The 21,495-nt window shown below is 48.3% G+C and overlaps 1 protein-coding gene across 1 annotated transcript in view; it reads left to right on the forward strand.

Annotated features, from left to right (window-relative positions):
• Window positions 1-17,874, forward strand: part of mthfd1 (methylenetetrahydrofolate dehydrogenase, cyclohydrolase and formyltetrahydrofolate synthetase 1) — a 48,540-nt gene extending 30,666 nt beyond the window's left edge. The window contains exons 18-28 of the mRNA XM_033027508.1: window positions 940-1,080; window positions 1,950-2,018; window positions 3,325-3,436; window positions 3,907-4,046; window positions 5,842-5,883; window positions 8,410-8,510; window positions 9,453-9,630; window positions 11,250-11,357; window positions 12,071-12,223; window positions 16,484-16,592; window positions 17,640-17,874. Coding sequence (XP_032883399.1) covers window positions 940-1,080; window positions 1,950-2,018; window positions 3,325-3,436; window positions 3,907-4,046; window positions 5,842-5,883; window positions 8,410-8,510; window positions 9,453-9,630; window positions 11,250-11,357; window positions 12,071-12,223; window positions 16,484-16,573 — 1,134 coding nt within the window. The 3' untranslated portion in view covers window positions 16,574-16,592; window positions 17,640-17,874. The remainder of the gene's footprint in view (window positions 1-939; window positions 1,081-1,949; window positions 2,019-3,324; window positions 3,437-3,906; window positions 4,047-5,841; window positions 5,884-8,409; window positions 8,511-9,452; window positions 9,631-11,249; window positions 11,358-12,070; window positions 12,224-16,483; window positions 16,593-17,639) is intronic.
• The last annotated feature ends 3,621 nt before the right edge of the window (window positions 17,875-21,495 follow it).

Below are 21,495 nucleotides of genomic sequence, written 5' to 3' on the forward strand. Positions count from 1 at the left end.
CTCACATTTATCCACATTATACTGCATCTGCCATGCATTTGCCCACTCACCCAGCTTATCCAAGTCACCTTGCAGCCTCCAAGCATCCTTCTCACAGCTAACACTGCCCCCCAGCTTCGTGTCATCCGCAAACTTGGAGTCTACCTTCAATTTAAACCAGCATCTGTGGTTCGTTCCTACACATAATAAAGTGCAGAATTGATTTACTGAATCAGCAATAATATTCACAACAGAGCCCAGTTGATCTTCGAATATTAAAGGGATTAATATGGGATTGATGAAAGAATATGGCGCTGAAATCGTAGATCAGTCATATATCAAGTTTGAAGGACAGTGCAGACTGAAGGGGCCGAATGTCTCGCCCCCCCCCCCATTCAATGGAAAAGCACTTTGTAATACACTTGGGAGATCTACCCAAGCAACTCATCCCCTCGCCCCTCTGGCTTCACAATTTGCAGCTCCTTAGTCCTGCTAACTCACACCATCTGTTTTAATCTCTGCCCTTTGCCCCAACCATCTGCCTATCTACCCCCCACCCCACCAATACCTGGCATGCTTTGTCCAAGTGCTTCTTTCTCATAGCTTTCGTTCTTTCTCCTCCACCCCCCAGTTTGAAGAAGGGCCTCGCCCCAAAATGTCACCCATCGTCCAGAGATGCTGCCTGACCCACTGATTTACTCCAGCACCTTGTGATCTTTTGTGTAATCCAGCATCTGCAACTCCTTATTTCCACCCTCCATTTGTTCCTATGAGGGAAAATGACACCTTCTGTGACCTGTGCTGCTGCCTGCCCTGGGTTGGTTTGATGGGACGGTGGTGAGGGGGCTTTTCGTGTGGTTGAGGAACGGGGGATGGTTTGAATTAGGTGGCCTGTGACACGCCAGGAGGATGTGGGAACGAGAACTTGGAACATGCTTGACACGTACCTTCACTTCTCAGACTCAGTTCGACATCACAGTGGCCAGCGAGATCATGGCGGTGCTAGCACTGACCGATGGGCTGAAGGACATGAGGGACCGGCTGAGCAAAATGGTGGTGGCTTTCAGTAAACAGGGAACACCGATCACCACAGATGATTTGGTAAGGCTGGAACTCGATCAAACTACTCAAAGGCTTGGGTGCACAATGAGATGCTTTGAAAGGATAGCGTTAAAGAAAACTTTAAAATCCACTACAAGGGTTGGGTGAGGCAACCAAGGCGATACTTTATACATGAGCATCAAGGACAATGGCCGTTGAGAACAGTCAAACCAGATTGTTCCCCGAACAAACATTCATATGGTCTTTTATACCGTTTCTTCACTTTATACAAAATTCATTGTCACTGCTCTTTTATATCACAGTAACTAGTATTCTTGAAGCGACATTGATCCAATGTTAGTTGCATCTCAGAGAACAGTTATCTTAACTCCAGTCTCAGTTAAATACTTGGTTGCATTTACATTTTCAGTAAATCTGATGTTATTTAGTTGCTCACAGCTCTCTCTGAAACATAATCCTGGTTCACTACTGATTTCCTCACTACCCCCAGCGGCACCCTAGGTTCCAGAGCCTTTCTGCTTTCTGGATTATCCGTTTTGCCGAACCAATATCCGAGAGGAGTCCAACGGCGCCAGAACGTTCCGCAAAGTCGGCCTTGGAAGTCATCTATGGGAACGGAACTGCTGGCTCTGGCAGGGCTGGAGTGCCAGAGCCCCAGCCGCAGGGGGCAAATTCGACCCGCCGATCGATGCGGTTGAGACCAGCCGCCTCACCCAGCCTAGGCTCCACATTTGGTGGGAGGTGGGGGGGGGAGGGATTTCAAGTTCGCTCACGTCATTTTGTCTGGATTAAAGGTGGTGCCAGACCACCAGTTGCTGGAAAATCGATGGTGGAGTTGTACGTAAATGTGACGGAAAGTTTACCCGCGTTCGACAAGCTAAAGGTGGTGATGTACTGTTTCCCTGCAGGGCATCAGTGGAGCGCTGGCTGTGCTGATGAAGGATGCCATTAAACCCAACCTCATGCAGACACTGGAGGTTTGTCATACTTCCCTCACGACCATTAACATGTTTACGTCTTGTTAACTCTGTTTCATCTTCGCAGCCCAAGGAGGACACATTGTTTATTACAATTCTTGGAATACTGTGATGTCCTGTGCTTTGAGGCCTGCTCTTAGTAGATGGAAACTTTGGAAAGGATGGAGGGAGAAAAGCACAAGTTGCCTTTGATCAACATGGACTAATCATTGAGAGTCGCTGGGGGCAGCAGATGCTAGTTTACAAAAAACACAGTGCTAGAGTCAGACAGCATCCCCGGAGATCAGAGTGTTTTATTGTCATATGTCCTAGATAGGACAATGAAATTCTTGCTTGCAGTAGCACAACAGAATATGTAAACATAGCACATAACGGAAGGAAAAAAAAAGTTCAATGTGTATATATACACATTCACACATACTCAATAAATAAACAAATATAGTGCAATCATAATAATAGTCTGTTGTAGTTCAGAGCTTATTTGTTGTCGTGTTTAATAGCCTGATGGCTGTGGGGAAGAAGCTGTACGGAACCTGGTCATTCCAGTATTCAGGCTCCTGTACCTTCTTCCCGATGGCAGTGATGAAATGAGTGTGTAGCCAGGATGGTGTGGGTCTTTGATGATGTTGGCTGCCTTTTTGAGGCAGCGACTGCGATAGATTCCTTCGATGGTGGGGAGCCGGTGATGGACTGGGCAGTGGTCACAACTTTTTGCAGTCTTTTCCGCTCCTGGACGTTCAAGTTGCCGAACCAGGCCACGATGCAGCCAGTCAGTATGCTCTCTACCGTGCATAGTAGATAAGATAGGTCATTCGGCTCTTTGAGTCAGCACTGCCATTCAATATGATCATGGCTGATTATCCAAAATCAGTACCCCGTTCCTGCTTTTTCCCCATATCCCTTGATTCCCTTAGCCCCAAGAGCTAAACTAACTCTTGAAAACATCCAGTGAATTGGCCTCCACTGCCTTCTGTGGCAGAGAATTCCACAGATTCACAACTCTCTGGGTGAACATGTTTTTCCCCATCTCAGTCCTAAATTATTTAGCCCCTTATTCTGTCCAAGCCAATTTGTTAAATGATGAATAAATACTCGGTCGAACCCCTTTGGAAACAGTATCCATGAATTAATTTTGCGTCAGTCTGGTTCAAAATACAGAATGTGTGTCAGAGCAGAGCTCCCTCAATGCGCTCACAGCCTGACTCCTGTTGCACTGTGTGTGAGTTACTGAGGTTCTCCCACACCCCTGTGTGTGTAATAGATTTTGAATATCGTGGAAGTTGACGGATTCTTGTATTGTTTGCAGGGGACTCCGGTCTTTGTCCACGCTGGACCTTTCGCCAATATTGCCCACGGAAACTCCTCGGTCCTGGCTGACAAAATAGCTCTCAAGCTGGTTGGGGCTAATGGGTTTGTGGGTGAGTGATGGAATCTCATTGCATGACAGCCTGAGAATGTGAAAGGAGCTGGAGAAACGCAAGTGTTTAGTTTAGTTTATTGTCTCGTGAACAGAGGTACAGGGAAAAGCTCTTGTTGCATGCTATCCAGACAGCGGAAATACTACACATAATTGCAATCGATCCGTCCACAGAGTACAGATACATGATAAAGGGAATAATATTTTGTGTAACGTAAAGTCTGACTAAAGATAGTCCGAGGGTCTCCAATGAGGTAGATGATAGCTCAGGATCACTCTCTAGTTGGTGAGAGGATGGTTCACTTGCCTGATAACAGCTGGGAAGAAGCTGTCCCTGAGTCTGGAGGTGTGTGTTTTGGGCTGACGGGTATGTGTCTCTGTGGTGCATGACTAAATATCGCTCCCGACCTGTTCCAGTGTGACTTTGTGCCCGGCGAGATGTTGTTAACGCTCTGACTTGTTTAAACGCAGTGACAGAGGCAGGGTTCGGAGCCGATATTGGGATGGAGAAGTTCTTTGACATTAAGTGCCGCTACTCGGGTCTGCGTCCCCACGTGGTTGTGCTGGTCGCCACGGTGCGGGCTCTGAAGATGCACGGCGGCGGACCCACGGTGAGTACAGCCACCACTCAATTGTGAAGGGTCCCGACCCGAAATGTCACCCATTCCTGCTCTCCAGAGATGCTGCCTGTCCTGCTGAGTTACCCCAGCACTTTGTATCTATCACCAGTGAATTGATACAGTTTATAGCAAGACCCTGAACAGCATTGATGTACCGAGGCATCTCGGGGTCCAGGTCCATAGTTCCCTAACAGTGGCAACACGTAGAGAGAGTGGTAAGGAAGGAATGTGGTATGCTTGCCTACATCAGTCAGGGCATCGCGTATAAGAGTCAGGAAGTCACGGTGAAGCTCCAATACTTTGGTCAGTCTGCATTTGAAGTATTGCGTGCAGTTCTGGTCGCCCCGTTACGGGGAAGGGTGCAGAGGGGGTTTACCAGAATGCTACTTGGATTAGATGGTATGGTTGGACAGACTTGGATTGTTTTCTCTATGATTTAGGGAAAGCCTGATAGAAGTATATAAAATGATGAGAGGCGTAGATAGGGTAGGCAGAACCATTTTTCTGCAGCATGGAAAATTTAAATACTAGAGGGTGTAGCTTAAGGATGTGGTGGGGGGGGGGGGGGGCAAAGTTGGCCAGTATTATTTTTACATAGAGGGTGGTGGGTGCCTGGAATGTGCTGTCGTTGAGGTGGTGGTAGAGGCAGATATGATTGTGGAGTTTAAGATTTTAAATAGGCACATGGATTGGATATAGACAGATATGGACATCATAATAACGGCAGTTATTATTGCCAATGCCCGAATGTCCATTGACAGAGGCAGCAGACTGGAGACAAGAGAGACAACAAACATTTATTTGTCACATGTACCAATTGGTACAGTGAAATGTGTGGAGTCACATATGAGCCAGACTGCTGGGACAGCTGACATACCAGGGCCATTCCTGAACCATGTGGGTTTTATAGCAATGTGGTTATTTCATGTTACTGACACTGGCGATCCCCATTCACCTGCCCACCTGGTTTTCATCTCCCATCGTTCAACTTCCCCATCCATCACCTCTCCCACCTGCCAGTATCCCCCCCCCCCCCCGGTCTGGTTCCACTTATCACCTCCCCATCCCTTGTCCATACTGTTATACACGGGCGATCTTTCTTCTCTCCTCTTCAGTATTGCAGGATCTCAACCCAAAACATTCACTCGATCGGCGCAGTTGGGCAGCTGGTAGAGGCATTGCCTCTCAGCGGCTGAGACATGGGATCATTCCTGACCTCGGTGCTGTCTGTGTGGAGTTTGAACATTTTTCCCTGTGGGTTTCTCCCGGGTGCTCCGGTTTCCTCCCACATCCCAAGGACGTGTGGGTTGGTAGATTAATTGGCCCTCTGTAAATTGCCCCGTGTGCGCAAGGAGTGGATGCGAAAGTGGGTTAGCGTAGAACCGCTGTGAGCGGGTGATCGCTGGTCGGGGTAGACTTGGTGGGCCGAAGAACCTGTTCTGTGCTGAATCTTTCACTTCAATCGTTCAACTCATTTCCCTCTGCAGGGGGGAATTCCACAGGTTCACTGCCCTCTGAGTGAAGAAATGGCACCAGGGATCAATCCTATATCTCTCACCCTACATTCTGCATCATTGACCATTGCCCACATCCTGGGGAAACATTCTCCCCTCATCCAGCCTGTCCCATTATATAGTGACAAATGAAGGAGGCGGTGTGACTGGGGCATGAATGCTAGCACCATCTGAATGGGCTGAATGGCCTGCTTCTGTGCTGTAAACATACTATCAGCCGGTTATTCTTACTTTCACGATTATGTTTTAATACCTGTAATTTTGTTTTGTAGGTGACAGCAGGTGTACCATTGCAGAAGGAGTACACTGAGGAGGTAAATTTGGCACAGTTGTTGTCCTCTGTGGTGGGTTTGTATCGTAAAGGTGAATGGATTGGTTTTTGGACCAGTCTGGATAGGGATAGTGTCAAATGGAAGGATTTTGGACATTTGAATGAATCGTATCTGCATCAGCAGAAATTTGCTCAATTAAATGCAGATCCACCATCGATTTTCCAGCACCACCTTTAATCCAGACAAAATTACAAGAGAGCGCACTTGAAATTTCCCTGGAAGTGCCCCCGAAATTGTGGCGCCTAGACCTCGTCAAGACTTCTGTGGCCGATCGGCGGTTCGACTTTGCCTCCTGTGGCCGGGGCTCTAGAACTCCAGCCCGGCCAGAGCCGGCAGATCTGTTCCCATAGCCGATCTTTAGCTCTCGGCAGACTGTTCCAGTACCATCGGACTCCTCTCTGTGGCCGTGACCTCTGGTCCGGCAAAACGGGGTTAATCCGGCAAGGTTCTGGAACCAAGGTTGCCAGAAAATTGTGGTGGACCTGTATCAAGCCAGCATGAAAATAGTAAGACTGCCAGCCAAACTTGTATCTCAAGTATCTAAAGAATGTTGATGGATCTACTCAGCATCATTGTTTCGTGGGTGATATGGCTGTACATTCCAAAGGTGAGCTGCTGTGTTAACTAGTGAGTTATCCCTTCATCCACAGAAGCAATCAAGGGGGAGATAATTCTTGATTAGTACGCGTGCCGGGGGTTATGGGGAGAAGGCATGAGAATAGGGTTGAGATGGAAAGGCAGATCAGCCATGATCAAATGGCAGAACAGACTCAATGGGCCGAATGGCCTAATTCTGCCTCTGCCTTATGATCTTAATGGGCTCATGAATGCTTTAAGAATAAGCCATTTAGAACGGAGACGAGGAAACACTTTTTCTCACAGTGGTGAGTCTGTGGAATTCCCTACCTCAGGTGGAGGCCGGCTCTCTGGATGCTTTCAAGAGTGAGCTAGATAGGGCTCTTAAAAATAGCGGAGTCAGGGGATATGGGGAGAAGGCAGGAACGGGGTACTGATTGGGGTTGATCAGCCATGATCACATTGAATGTCGGTGCTGGCTCAAAGGGCCAAATGGCCTACTCCTGCACCTATTGCCTATTGAATGGAAACACTCCAGCTAATGGCATGGGGTAGATGGGAGTTGGCCTCCTCTATGGGACTAATTAAGTAAATGTGGCATGACTTAAATCAAAGTTACCACTAAGCTGGGGGGCAGTGTTAGCTGTGAGGAGGATGCTAGGAGACTGCAAGGTGACTTTGATAGGCTGGGTGAGTGGGCAAATGTTTGGCAGATGCAGTATAATGTGGATAAATGTGAGGTTATCCATTTTGGTGGCAAAAACAGGAAAGCAGACTATTATCTAAATGGTGGCCGACTAGGAAAAGGGGAGATGCAGCGAGACCTGGGTGTCATGGTACACCAGTCATTGAAAGTAGGCATGCAGGTGCAGCAGGCAGTGAAGAAAGCGAATGGTATGTTAGCTTTCATAGCAAAAGGATTTGAGTATAGGAGCAGGGAGGTTCTACTGCAGTTGTACAGGGTCTTGGTGAGACCACACCTGGAGTATTGCGTACAGTTTTGGTCTCCAAATCTGAGGAAGGACATTATTGCCTTAGAGGGAGTGCAGAGAAGGTTCACCAAACTGATTCCTGGGATGTCAGGACTGTCTTATGAAGAAAGACTGGATAGACTTGGTTTATACTCTCTAGAATTTAGGAGATTGAGAGGGGATCTTATAGAAACTTATAAAATTCTTAAGGGGTTGGACAGGCTAGATGCAGGAAGATTGCTCCCGATGTTGGGGAAGTCCAGGACAAGGGGTCACAGCTTAAGGATAAGGGGGAAATCCTTTAAAACCGAGATGAGAAGAACTTTTTTCACACAGAGAGTGGTGAATCTCTGGAACTCTCTGCCATAGAGGGTAGTCGAGGCCAGTTCATTGGCTATATTTAAGAGGGAGTTAGATGTGGCCCTTGTGGCTAAGGGGATCAGAGGGTATGGAGAGAAGGCAGGTACGGGATACTGAGTTGGATGATCAGCCATGATCATATTGAATGGCGGTGCAGGCTCGAAGGGCCGAATGGCCTACTCCTGCACCTAATTTCTATGTTTCTAAAACCTGTAGTTATATATCAATGGAGTAGACAGTCTGGACCTTTTTATTTCCCCAGGATGGAAAATTCCAATATAAGAGGCCACAGCTCTGCAGTGAGAGGAGCAAAGTTTAAAGGAGATGTGTGGGGGAGGGGTTTTAATATTGTGAGTGGTGGGTGTGTGGAGGCAGATACCATAGTGGTGTTGAAGAGACTTTGGATAGACGCATGTATATGGATCACGTGCAGCTGGATATGATTGGTCTTGCCATCATGTTCAGCACAGACATTGTGGGCTGAAGGGCCTGTTTCTGTGCTGTAAAGTTCTATGGACTCGATGGGCTGAATAGCACCTCTCCATGGGAATAACTAAGTAAATGTGGTTGACTTAACTCGTAGTTCTCCTCCTTGGTACAGAACCTGGACTTGGTGGCGAAGGGCTGCAGTAATCTCCGGAAACAAATCGAGAACGCAAACACATTTGGGGTGGCGGTGGTGGTGGCAGTCAATGCCTTCAAGTAAGGTTTCAAATAAAAGAACACAACTGCTGGAGCAACTCAGCGGGTCAGGCAGTATCTCTGGAGAACATGGACAAGTGACATTTTGGGCTGGACCTTATTTCAGACTCTGAAGAAGAGTCAAGAGTGTTTTATTGTGATTTGTTCCAGATGAACAATGACATTACATGCAGCAGCACCACAGAATATGTGAACATGGTGCTCTGTAAACAATATGCACAAGTATGTGTATCTATATAATATTAAAACTCTGTGGCTGGCTGGCTGGCAGTGTATGTTTCTGCCTGACTTGTGGCTGCCAGCATTTGATTCGTTGCTACGCCAACGTCAGACCCAGAAACAACAAGTTTTTTTCCATTTCGGTAGAGATTTCACTTTTCATTCCAAGTATTCACTCATTAAATTTCGTCGTGTTTATGTACACATTTTTAATAAAATCCTTCTCCCCCCCACTCACTCATGTTGTCACCTCCTGCTGGCCAGCGACCATAACGGCTGCTGGCGCCCGCATCTTGCCTCAAAGACGCCATTTAAAAAAAGCCGCACTGCTGATTCCTGAGCCACTTGAGTTGGAGGACCAAGTCTCCCGTGGGGGCTACGGGTAGGGAACGGCTGCGTTGGGGGAGCAGACCCAACGGGTCTGCACTTGGTCTAGTATATATATATATATGTGTGTGTGTGTGTGTATACTCATGCATATGTACATCTGTACATACATATGTACACACATATATATGTATGCATTTATGTACATATGTACACATAAAAACCACAATAATAGTGCACCAGAGATATCATCTGTCCATTCTCTGCACAGATTATGCCTGACCTACTGAGTTCCTCCAGCACTTTGTATTTTGTTAATGATTCCAGCACCTGCAATTTCTTGTCTTGCATTGGGTGGTGCCCCTGTCAGCCCGTGTTCCCTTGTGTTTGCTGCAGGTCAGACACTGAGGCTGAGCTGGAGTTGGTGTGCAGTACAGCCAAGGAGGTGGGTGCGTTTGATGCTGTGAAGTGCACTCACTGGGCTGAAGGAGGCATGGGAGCTGTGGAGCTGGCTAAAGCAGTACAGAGAGCTTCAGAAATACAGAGTGACTTCAAATTCCTTTATGATTTAGAGGTAAGAATTAACTAATTAAAAACTGACTGGATAGAGTAGATGTAGGGAGGATTATTGGGATCAGTCTTGGGGCCCCATATCTGAGGAGGGATGTGCTGGCGTTGGAGAGGGTCCAGAGGAGGTTTACAAGAATGATCCCAGGGATGAGTGGATTAACATAAAATAAGCGTTTGGCAGCACTGGGCCTGTACTCGCTAGAGTTTAGATTAGAAGGGACCTCATTGAAACTTACCCAACAGTGAAAGGCCTGGATAGAGTGGATGTGGAGAGGATGTTTCCACTAGTGGGAGAGTCTAGGACCAGAGGGCACAGCCTCAGAATAAAATAACGTTACTGTAGAAAGGAGATGAGGAAGAATTTCTTAAAACAGGGAGATGAATTTGTGGAATTCATTGCCACAGATGGCTGTGGAGGCCAAGACGGTGTGTATTTTTAAAACTGAGATTGATAAGAACCTTGTAAGTGTCAAAAATTATGGGGAGAAGGCAGGAGAATGGGGTTGAAGGAAAAATAGATCAGCCATGATTGAATGGCGGAGCAGATAATGTTTTATGGCACATCCTATGAACATTTCATACATGAACATTGTTTGAACACCTCAGTGGTTCTAAATTATCACATGTACCAAGGTACATTGAAATGCCTTTGCGTACGGTTCGGTAAAATTATTTCCATGCACAAGTATAATCTCAGAATGTATAGGACCAACCCACTGAGTCTATATGCAAGAGTCGCCAGGTTTTGACACCATTTCCCAGTCCCAGCAGCAGCCATAAAGGCCCGTTGTGGCTCTATCCGAATCGTCCCACGAACCGTCGTCCTTCTCCTCGCCCGACAGCCTTCAGCCTTCGTGCCCAGTGGGTGCTTCCCGCAGCGACCTTGAGGCAAGACCCAGTGGTTCTTACCGGCCCACAATGTTCCATCAGCTGCCGTTGCCCTACTCCCTCCTCTCCTGTGGTCTGGAGCGAGAAGGGGCCGGGCTCGGCAGCTTCCATCTACAGGCGGGTTTCTGGCCCTATAGCGGGCCGGGCTGGGCCTGCAGCCGGCGTTTGACTATAGCGCTGCCACTGCAGATATATGTGTGGCTGCAAGGAACTGCAGATGCTGGTTTACAAAAAAGGCACAAGTAACTCGGCAGGTCAGGCAGCATCTCTGGAGAACGAGGATAGATGACGTTTCTTGTCGCGGCTGATGCACTTTGTTAATGTTGGGAAGATATGTTGGGATGTGGAGGCCGGTTCTCTGGATGGTTTCAAGAGAGAGCTAGATAGGGCTCTTGAAGATAGCGGAGTCAGGGGATATGGGGAGAAGGCAGGAACAGGTACTGATTGTGGATGATCAGCCATGATCACATTGAATGGCGGTGCTGGCTCGAAGGGCCGAATGGCCTACTCCTGCACCTATTGCCTATTGAAAGTCACAGTGCACTTTTTCCAATTATAAAGTGCCAGAGAACTGAAGTTATGAGGAAAGGTAAATGGAATTTACAGCACTGATGGGGGAGAGTTGACTCAAAATAAACACTTGTGGAACCATTGTGCTCAATATATCACAGTATTTGTTTTGTCAGTCTGTCATGTTCCAAACTGCATTTCAGTGTGGTTTCTGTTTCTTTCAAGCTCCCTATTGTGGAGAAAATCCGTACGATCGCCCAGAGGATCTATGGTGCTGCGGATGTGGAACTCAGCCCAGAGGCACAGCATAAAGTGCAGGTTTACACCGAGCAGGTAGGGGCTGGCTCCTGGTCATGCAGTGCGGAAACACATCAGCCACCTGTCACACTAGTTCTGTGTTGCCCCACTTTCTCATACACTACCTGCATACCAGGGGGCTTAATAATTAGAGGCCAATTAACCTCCAAACCTGCACATCCTAGGGATGTGGGAGGAAACCAGAGCACCCTGCGGAAAAGGGAACATGCAAACTCAACACAGACAGCACCAAGGTCAGGAATGAAGCCGGGTCTCTGGTGCTGTGAGGCAGCAGCTTTACCAGTGCCGCCCCTCGTGTGACAATAGTAAACTTAAACTATACATAAATACAATCGGCAAACTTTCAGAGGGAAAGATTTAATAGGAACCTGAGGGGTAGCTTTTTCACACAAAGGGTGGTGGGTCTTTGGAACGAGCTGCCAGAGGAGGTAGTTGAGGCTGGGACTATCCCAACGTTTACAAAACATTTAGACAGGTACATGGATCAGGCCGTTTTAGAGGAATGTGAGCAAAACACAGGCAGGTGGGACCAATGTAGATGGGACATGTCGGTCGGTGTGAGCACGTTGGGCCGAGGGACCTGTTTCCACACTGTATGACTAAGTACAATAGGTAGAGCAAAGGGGAATATACAGAACATAGTTCTCTGCATTGTAGCGCACCAGATCCATGTGAGTAACATGAGAGGATTTCTCCCTCATCTGAGTCTCTCTCTTGTATTTGAGCAGGGATTTGCAGGACTTCCCATCTGCATGGCCAAGACTCACCTGTCGTTATCTCATGAGCCGGAGAAGAAGGGGGCACCGACTGGGTTTGTTCTGCCAATCCGGGACATCCGAGCCAGCGTTGGCGCAGGGTTCCTGTACCCGCTGGTGGGCACGGTGAGTACCGACTGGGCAGGTCTGAGTCACGAGGCCGGGTCCCAAGAGGTTTTGTATAGCCACCTGGATATGTTGTTGCTCATCTGTTTTCAGTTTCGCATTGATTTGCCCTTCATTTTTCTACATCCCCTCTAGACCCACTTCACTAAACCGACTTTAGAGATACTTCGGCCCACGGAGTCCGCGCCGACCAACGATCCCCGTACACGCGCACTATCCCGTACACGCGCACTATCCCGTACACGCGCACTATCCTACACACTAGGGGCAATTTACAACTTTAACCAAAGCCAATTAACCTACAAACCTACACCTCTTTGGGATGTGGGAGAAAACCGGAGCATCCGGAGAAACCCCACGTGGTCACGAGGAGAATGTATAAACTCAGTACAGACAGCACCTGTGGTCAGGATCGAACCTGGATCTCTGGCGCTGTGAGGCAGCAACTCTACTCGATGCACTGTGTTTTATTAAGATTCCAGAACAGCATCATCCCAGCTGTTATCAGGCAACTGAACTGTCCACTCACCAACTAGAGAGCGATCCTGGCCTCCCATCTACCCTATTCGATACCTTTGAACTGTCTTTAATTGAACTTCTCTGGACTTTATCTTGCACTAAAGGTTATTCCCTTTATCCTGTATCTGCACACTGTGGCCGGCTTGATTGTAATTCATATATAGTCATTCCGCTGACTGGTTAGCATGCAACAAAATGCTTTTCACAGTACATTGGTACACGTGACAATAGACTAAACTAAGAGCGCGTTCTGTGGGAGTGCTACTCTACCAGCGCCTGGCGAGAGTGGGTGGTGATCAAACATTGACACAAGCTCTGTTGTCCAATCTGTCTTGATTATCACACTGCAAAATTTGCACCTCCCCACCGCCACAATGTCTGAAGAAGGGGGGGGGGGGGGGGGGGGGGGGGGGGGGTACCACCCGAAACGTCACCTACTCATGATCTCCAGAGATGCTGCCTGACCCGCTGAGTTACTCCAGCATTCTGAAACGTCACCTATCCATGTTCTCCACAGATGCTGCCTGACCCGCTGAGTTACTCCAGCACTCTGTGAAACGTCACCTATCCATGATCTCCAGAGATGCTGCCTGACCCGCTGAGTTACTCCAGCACTCTGTGAAACGTCACCTATCCATGTTCTCCACAGATGCTGCCTGACCCGCTGAGCAATTTGTGTCTTTCAATATTCATACCATTGGGTTGTTAATGGCTCAACCCACTGCTTCTTCTTTCGTGTGGCGTGCACAGCCTAAAGTTGTTGGACAACTTGTTCTATTTGATCTTCCGTTTGTGCACGTCGAGTTGATTGCATTAGTCGAAACAGGGCGGACCACGTGAAGGTTGCAATCTTCCACCCCTTCAACCCACTGATGGCGTGATGGTTCCCCTGAGAGGAGCGGGGGGGGGGGGGAGCCAAATATTAAAGGGTTGAGACATGAGGTTTAATTGACAGTATAATTAACTGCACTAAGTTATGGGAATGGCATCTCCTGTTACATTGCAACAGGTGAGCGAGCGGTGGCTTGAGCAGGGAGGGTGAAGAGCATTGCTAGCTCACCTTGCCTGGGGTGCTCTACTGCTGATTGTTGGAGTGGTGGAGACACAGCTGTCTGGACCCTGGCTCCATCCACGTGGATCATTTATCCTCTTGCCATTGAAGAGCAGGGCAGTGTGAAGAGGCTTGACGCAAAATGCTGTCTGTTCTTCAACAATCCCTATTCATCCTGTAATCCTTCACCAGCAACATGTATCAGCTACAGACAGCGCTCATTGAGTCTAGCTGGCTTTGAGTGATGGCTTCATTTGGTGTCTCTGCATTTCATCCAGTTACATAACCATGGTCCTCCTGATTAAATATTACTGGTTGTATGCCGTTGTCACCTTCCCCTCAGCTAACAATGAACCAGTCTACATTTCCTTATCATCATCTGCTTTGATCTGTCATTTTCACACCTCACCCTTCTAAATCTCTAGTCTTCCTCTCTCCTGACTCTCAGTCTGAAGAAGGGTCTTGACCCGAAACGTCACCTATTCTTTCTATCCAGAGATGCTGCCTGGGAAAATGGACAAGGGAGAACCAGTGGATGTAGTCTGCCTGGACTACAGAAAGCATTTGATAAGGTCCCACATACGAGATTAGTGGGAAAAATTAGAGCACATGATATTGGGGGTAGAGTGCTGACATGGATAGAAAATTGGTTGGCAGACAGGCAACAAAGAGTAGGCATTAACGGGTCCCTTTCAGAATGGCAGGCAGTGACTAGTTAGGTACCGCATGGAACGGTGCTGGGACCGCAGCTATTTACAATATACATTAATGGTTTAGATGAAGGGATTAAAAGTAACATTAGCAAATTTGCAGATGACACAAAGCTGGGTGGCAGTGTGAACTGTGAGGAGGATGCTATGAGGATGCAGGGTGCCTTGGACAGGTTGGGGGAGTGGGCTTATGCATGGCAGATGCAGTTTAATGTGGATAAATGTGAGGTTATCCACTGGTGGCAAAAACAGGAAGGCAGATTATTATCTGAATGGTGTCAAGTTGGGAAAAGGGGAAGTACAACGGGACCTGGGGGGCCTTGTTCATCAGTCACTGAAAGTAAACGTGCAGGTAAAGCAGGCAGTGAAGAAAGCAAATGGCATGTTGGATGGAGCTCCTAAAGATAGGGGATATGGGGAGAAGGCAGGAACGGGGTACTGATTGTGGATGATCAGCCATGATCACATTGAATGGCGGTGCTGGCTCGGTAATGGCCTACTCCTGCACCTATTCTCTATTGTCTGTCCCGCTGAGTTACTCCAGCATTGTGTGTCTAACCATGGTTGGAAGTTTAGTTTAGTTTCGACAAGGTAGGCTGCTCTAAAAGGTTAGATCGCATTGGATCCAAAGAGAGATAGCTGAATGGATTGAAAATTGGCTTCAGGGAAGAAGCAGAGGGAAATGGTAGAAGGTTGCTACTCGGACTAGAGGCCTGTGATTAGTTATGTGCCTCAGGGTTCAGTGTTGGGCCCCTTTACTGTTTGTCATCAACATCAATGATTTGGATGAGAACATACAGGGCAACATTAGCAAGTTTGCTGATGATACAAAAGTGAGTGGTTTTGCAGATAGTGAAGATGGTTGTGAACGATTGCAGCAGGATCTGGATCGATTGGCCAGGTGGGCTGAGGAATGGTTGATGGAATTTAATACAGAGAAGTGTGAGGTGTTGCATTTTGGGACGTCGAACAAGGGCAGGGCCTACACAGTAAATGGCAGGCCTCTGGGTAGTGTTGTGGAGCAGAGGGATCTAGGAGTACAGGTGCATGGTTCCTTGAAGGTCGAATCGCAGGTAGATAAGGTGGTCATAAAGGCTTTTGGCCCATTGGCCTCCATCAGTCAGAGTATTGGGTATAGAAGTTGGGAGGTCATGTTGCAGTTGTATAAGACGTTGGTGAGATCGCATTTAGAATATTGTGTTCAGTTCTGGTTCAGAAACGATTTACGAGGATGTTGCCAGGACTAGAGGGTGTGAGCTACAGGGAGGTTGAGTAGGCTGGGACTCTATTCCTTGGAGTGCAGGTGGATGAGGGGTGATCTTATAGAGGTGTGTACAAAATCATGAGAGGAATAGATCGGGTAGATGCGGAGTCTGGTGCCCAGAGTAGGGGAATCAAGGACCAGAGAACATAGGTTCAAGGTGAAGGGGAAAAGATGTAATAGGAATCTGAGTAACTTTTTCGCAAAGGTTGGTGAGTGTATGGATGGAACAAGCTGCCAGAGGAGGTAGTTGAGGCTGGTACTATTGCAACATTTAAGAAACAGTTAGACAGGTACATGGATAGGACAGTCTGAAGAAGGGTCTCGACCCGAAACATCACCCATCCCTTTGCCCCACCCAGTCCACGCCAACCAATGATCACCCCGTACGTGAGTTCTATCCTATACACTAGGGCCAATTAACCTACACCCGGGGAAAACCCTCATGGTCACAGGGAGGACGTGCAAACTCCATACAGACAGCACCCGTTGTCTGCGCTGTAAGGCAGCAACTCTACCCCTGTGCCACTGTTGTGAAGGCACCAGTGAGATGATAATCAGAATGAAGCACGGTCACAAGGTTAATGGAGATGTGTGCGACAAGTTTTATTGAATTGAACAAGAACAAGACCGGCCTGTCATTGTGTCCTTTTCAGTCTTGTCAGATCAGATACTAACCCAGCCTCTCTCTGTCTGTGTTTGTGCGCGTGTTTTTACAGATGAGCACGATGCCAGGACTGCCAACCAGACCCTGCTTTTATGATATTGATTTAGACCCCGAGACTGAAGAGGTAAACGGCCTCTTCTAACCACACACCATGACGAAAGGTAAGCAAACCCCCCTCACAGGTCTATTAGAACATTGAGGAATACAGCACAGCATCAAGGCCCTTCAGCTTCTGGTCTTTGACATTTCTTTGGGAGGGGAAGGTTCTGACCCGAAACGTCACCTATTCTTTTTCTCCAGAGATGCAGCCTGACCTGCTGAGATACTCCAGCATTTGGTGTCTATCTAAGTTCTATCTACCCTATCTATGCCTCTCATGACTTGCTGCAGTTGTAACACCTGTCCCTACACTTCCTTCCTTGCCTCCATCCAGGGACCAGGTGAGACAGAAGTGTTTCCTCTATCGTCATCTACTGCATCTGGTGTTGCTGACGTGGCCTCCTGTGCATCAGCGAGCCTAAGCAAAGACTCGGCGACCGTTCCACCAAAGACTTGCGCTCAGACGGCCAAGGCCTGCTGTATCTCCCACTTGCCATTCCCGTTCCCACACTAACCTTTCTGTCCTGGGCCGCCTCCATTACCAGAGTTAGGCCACATGCAAACTGGAGAAACAGCACCTTATATACCGCTTGGGTAGCTTACAACCTAAAGGCATGATCATTGAATTCTCTAATTTTAGATACTAAACCCTGCCGTGCCTTTTCCCCCACTTCCCTGAGCCCCACCTGGTCTTGCACCTATTTCGCCCGTCCTAATGATCATACACTTATTATCTTCATCTCTAGTCTTTATGCAACCATCTGCCTATCAACCCCCCCCCACCTGTACCCACCTATCACTTGCCAGGGTTTGTCCTGCCCCTTTTCTCCCTCTCACTCCGGCCACAATCTGTCTGAAGGGTCCTGACCTGAAATGTCACCTATCCATGTTCTCCAGAGATGCTGCCTTTCCCAATGAGTTACTCCACAGTCTTTGCGTGTGTGTGTGTATAAGTAAAAAAAAAGAAATCACCTTAAACTTAGTTCTCTTGTGCTCCTTTTCCCTATTCTGGGCAAGTGCGTTTGCCCTTGTGATTTTTTACACTGTCCTGCACGTTGTCTTTTTCAGTGCCTTGTGTCTACTACTTGCATTTTCTGTCTGTCTTGCAGTGTCCAGAAGATTGGAGAGACTGGCAGCAGTCCGGATGACAATGGGGATACATTTCACGGCCTGTGACGGTGCTAAGATTACAAATGGTGCATGATACCAGGAATTGCTTTCCATCCCAACAATCACCGCCCTGACAGAACTGCTGATTCACAAGCTGACAATCTGTGTATTTTGTGTGGAAATGCTCGGCTGAATGTTCTAGTTTTCTAACAGAATAAAAGCTCGATTTCCTAGCTCTCGCCAGTGTTTGTTGCACCCCTTCTACTGCTGTGCTTGTGCCTCGGGGCTGAGCAGCACGCCCCCTGTTCTGGGTACAATCTAGGGAGTACAAAGGAGGAGGGGGAAAAGGAAGGGAAGGCACTCAAGTTTCAGGGAAATAATGAAGGATATGGATAAAGTGACTGCTCAGTCTTTTTCCCCAGTGGTAGAGTATTCTAAAACTAGAGGGCACAGGCTTAAGGTGAGACTTAAGGGAGAGATTTAAGAGGGACCCTGGGCGCAACTTTTTCCACCCAGAAAAAGACACAAAGTGCTGGCGTAACTAGGATCTTCTGAAACCCACGACGGAAAGCAAAGAACAAACAACACTTAGCTGAGCCAGACACCTTGTCACATTTATTCCAGAAGCCCCCTTTACCTACATTCTCACCCATCATAACCCGTGTGCAGATCAGGCAATTAGTGCGTCTGACCATGGAGTTGTTATTGACCTTCTGGTGAGGCTGCTGGCGGTGACAGGCTTTATGCAAAACCAACGTGGGCGTGAAGGCGCCACATAGCTGTGTGACATGAGCAGAATTAGGCCATTCAGCCCATTAAGTCGATTTTGCCATTCAATCATGGCTGATCTATCTTTCCCCCTCAACCCCATTCTCCTGCCTTCTCCCCATAAACTTTGGCACCCGTATTAATCAAGAATCTGTCAATCTCTGCTTTAAAAATATCCAATATCTTGGCCTCCACAGGCGTTTGTGGCAATGAATTCCACAGATTCACCACCCACTGGCTAAATAATTCCTCCTGAAACGAGGATAGGTGACGTATTGGGTTAGGACCCTTCAGACTGTGCCTGACCTGAAATGTCACCTATCCACAATCTCCAGGGATGCTGTCTGACACACTAAACTCCAGCATTTTAGTTTTGTAAACCAGCTGTTCCTTGTGTCTACTTTTTCCACACAGAGGGTAATCAGTATCTGAAACGTGCTGCCAGTGGAAGTTCTAGAAGCAATTACAATGACTTCTAAAAGCCATTTGGACAGATAGATGGGCCAAATGCAGGTAAATGTGACAAGCCCAGAATGCCAACTTGGTCAGCATGGGAAACGTGGGCCAAAGAGCCTGTGTCTGTGCTGTCTATGAGTCTCCACTCCCCATCAGTTGGTAGACTGTCCTTGCTCCCAATGGGGCAGCTTTGTAGCGTAACTTAATACAGAAGATTGGTTTCTTGCTTCAACAACATTGCCACTCTGAGCGTGAGAGGCAAGCATGGGGGAGCGCCTTGTGACCGTCACCCAGGGGGGCAGTCGGGGCCGAGAACCTGGAGACGGGAGGAGGGCGGAATACCAGTGCAGGGCAGATCCTTGGGCAGGGCAAGCCGAGGAGGAAGCCTTCGGGCAGATGGTGGACATCTTTTGGAGACTTGGTGGTGCCCAAGAAGGAATGGAGAAGCTTTGCTAGGAAGGACGTGGATGTTTTGAGTGGTGAGAGCTGGCGAGAGGAAGACAGGGAGCGGGGGTCAGTGTGTTCCTCAGGACCCTTCCCCTACCCGGAGTCTGCACCCAAGAGAAGTGTAGAACCTCCAGGACACTCAGTAACTCTGCTCCTGAGAGACGGAGACACAGGTGAACCAAGACATTCACAGGCTGAGCTCCATGAGGTGGAGAGGGGAGAGAGAGGGGACATTGAGAGAACTGTCCCAGCTGAGCCAAGGGAAGTAGAACAGGGCAGACTGGGAATGGGAGCTCTAAAATGGGAGGTGTAGCCAATCCTAAGGAAAGGTGGTTTCGCCTTGGCCGGGGAAGACCGGAGAGGGAGCTCCAGCCAGACACGTGGATCCTTCACAAGGAGAGACCAAACCATCTCCACTTGGACCGAGGGACCTATGATGGGAGAGGTCCTACCCCAGTAGAATTAGATCACCTACCCAAGCATGAGTTCCTCGAGTTAGAACCAACTCCATTGGCAAAGGTAGAGAACGGAGAAGGTGAGATGTTTAGTGGAACATCCTGCAGGAGATGAGGTCCAACCTGGGTAAACCGGGCAAGGTTATGCCCCACCAAGTTAAGGAGCAGAGGGTGGCACCACAGGGCGAGACCTCCTGCCGTCTGCTGGGAAAATGGGGCGGCCCTGGAATCTCAGCTGGGGCAGGGAGAGAAGGAGGGATGGGATGGACCTCCCTGGCAGTCCCACCAAGGCAGCCTTGCACTGCCGGGTGACCACCTGCCTTCCCCGCTGGGCAGTGGAGGCAGCATTGGGGCAGAGGCCGCGGGTGGCAGGGAACTTCCAGGATCCGAGCTGGAGAACGGGGCGGGGGGGCAAGACTTCCCGTTGAAACCACCAGCCCCCCCAAAATGCATCACAGAAACCTCATCTATTGCAATAAACTGTCTCCAAAGCACCAGGCAGCAACATCATCTTACAGCCGCTCAGAACATTGCCCTCAGAAAGCAGTAATAATAAAAACATTAAAACTCTAGAAAAACAGAACTTTTATTTTCACTTTTAAAATACATAGATTAAAAATTAAAAATCACAATAGCTTAAAAAAATGATGAACACTTTTACTCCAAACACACAATGTGCGTGGTTTCCTGTGACTGGACATGAGCTACAAAGATTGAACCCTGAGGAAGGCTTTGCTTCTGTCGCACTCTCCCACCACACTAGACTGAAGGGCCCCAACACAAAACATTGCATGTCCATTCCCTCTGCAGATGCTGCCTGACTCACTCGGTTTTTAAAGAGCTTGAACGCATGTAAACAGGCACTTTGGAGCACCAAGCCCACACTGACCGTTGATCACGTGTTCTACGTTATCCCACTGTCTCATCCGCTCCCTGCATGCCAGGCCAATTAACCCATAAACTGGCCTGTCTTTGGATGTGAGAGGAAGCAGGAGCAGCCGGAGGAAACCCATGGTGAAACCAGAGGGAGATTGTGCAAACACACACAGGATCGAGCCAGGGTGTCTGGCACGGTTGGCGGCAGCTCTACTGCTGCACCAGTGCTGTCCTGGCACTTTGTGTTTTACTGTGCAAGACTTTGCCCCTCGTCACACTATCTCAAGACACCAGCTCTCGGGAACGCTCACTTCCACTGGCCATGGAGCTGTGGCCTGTGCGTGGGGAGGATTGTGGCCGTTACTCTTAAACATGGCCCGTGACACTCCAGTTCTGGTGAAGTCATTCTTTTTTACTTAAGGAGATTAAGCTCAGGGATAGACCTGCAAAACCTATGCCCAAAACCCATCAGTTCTGAGTCTATACCTGTCCTGATACCAACCCCAACTGGCAAAGGGTTTGACCATGGCCTAGGGTAGGTGGAGGTTGTTTTTTAAACTAACCACTGTATCTACCCCCCTCATAATGATATAGATTTCATGGGTCACCTCTCAGCCTCCTTCCCTCCAGCAGTAGAGATGGTGACCGGGACTACAGTTTGCTTCCTCCACTTCGGTTTAGTTTAGAGATACAGCACGGAAACAGGCCCTTCGGCCCACCGGGTTCCCGCCGACCAGCGATCCCCGCACATTAACACTATCCTACACCCACTAGGGACAATTTTTACATTTACTAAGCCAATTAACCAACAAACCTGCACGTCTTTGGAGTGTGGGAGGAAACCGAAGATCAC

Source organism: Amblyraja radiata, chromosome 9, assembly GCF_010909765.2.
Source record: "Amblyraja radiata isolate CabotCenter1 chromosome 9, sAmbRad1.1.pri, whole genome shotgun sequence".
Classification (NCBI taxonomy): Eukaryota; Metazoa; Chordata; class Chondrichthyes; order Rajiformes; family Rajidae; genus Amblyraja; species Amblyraja radiata.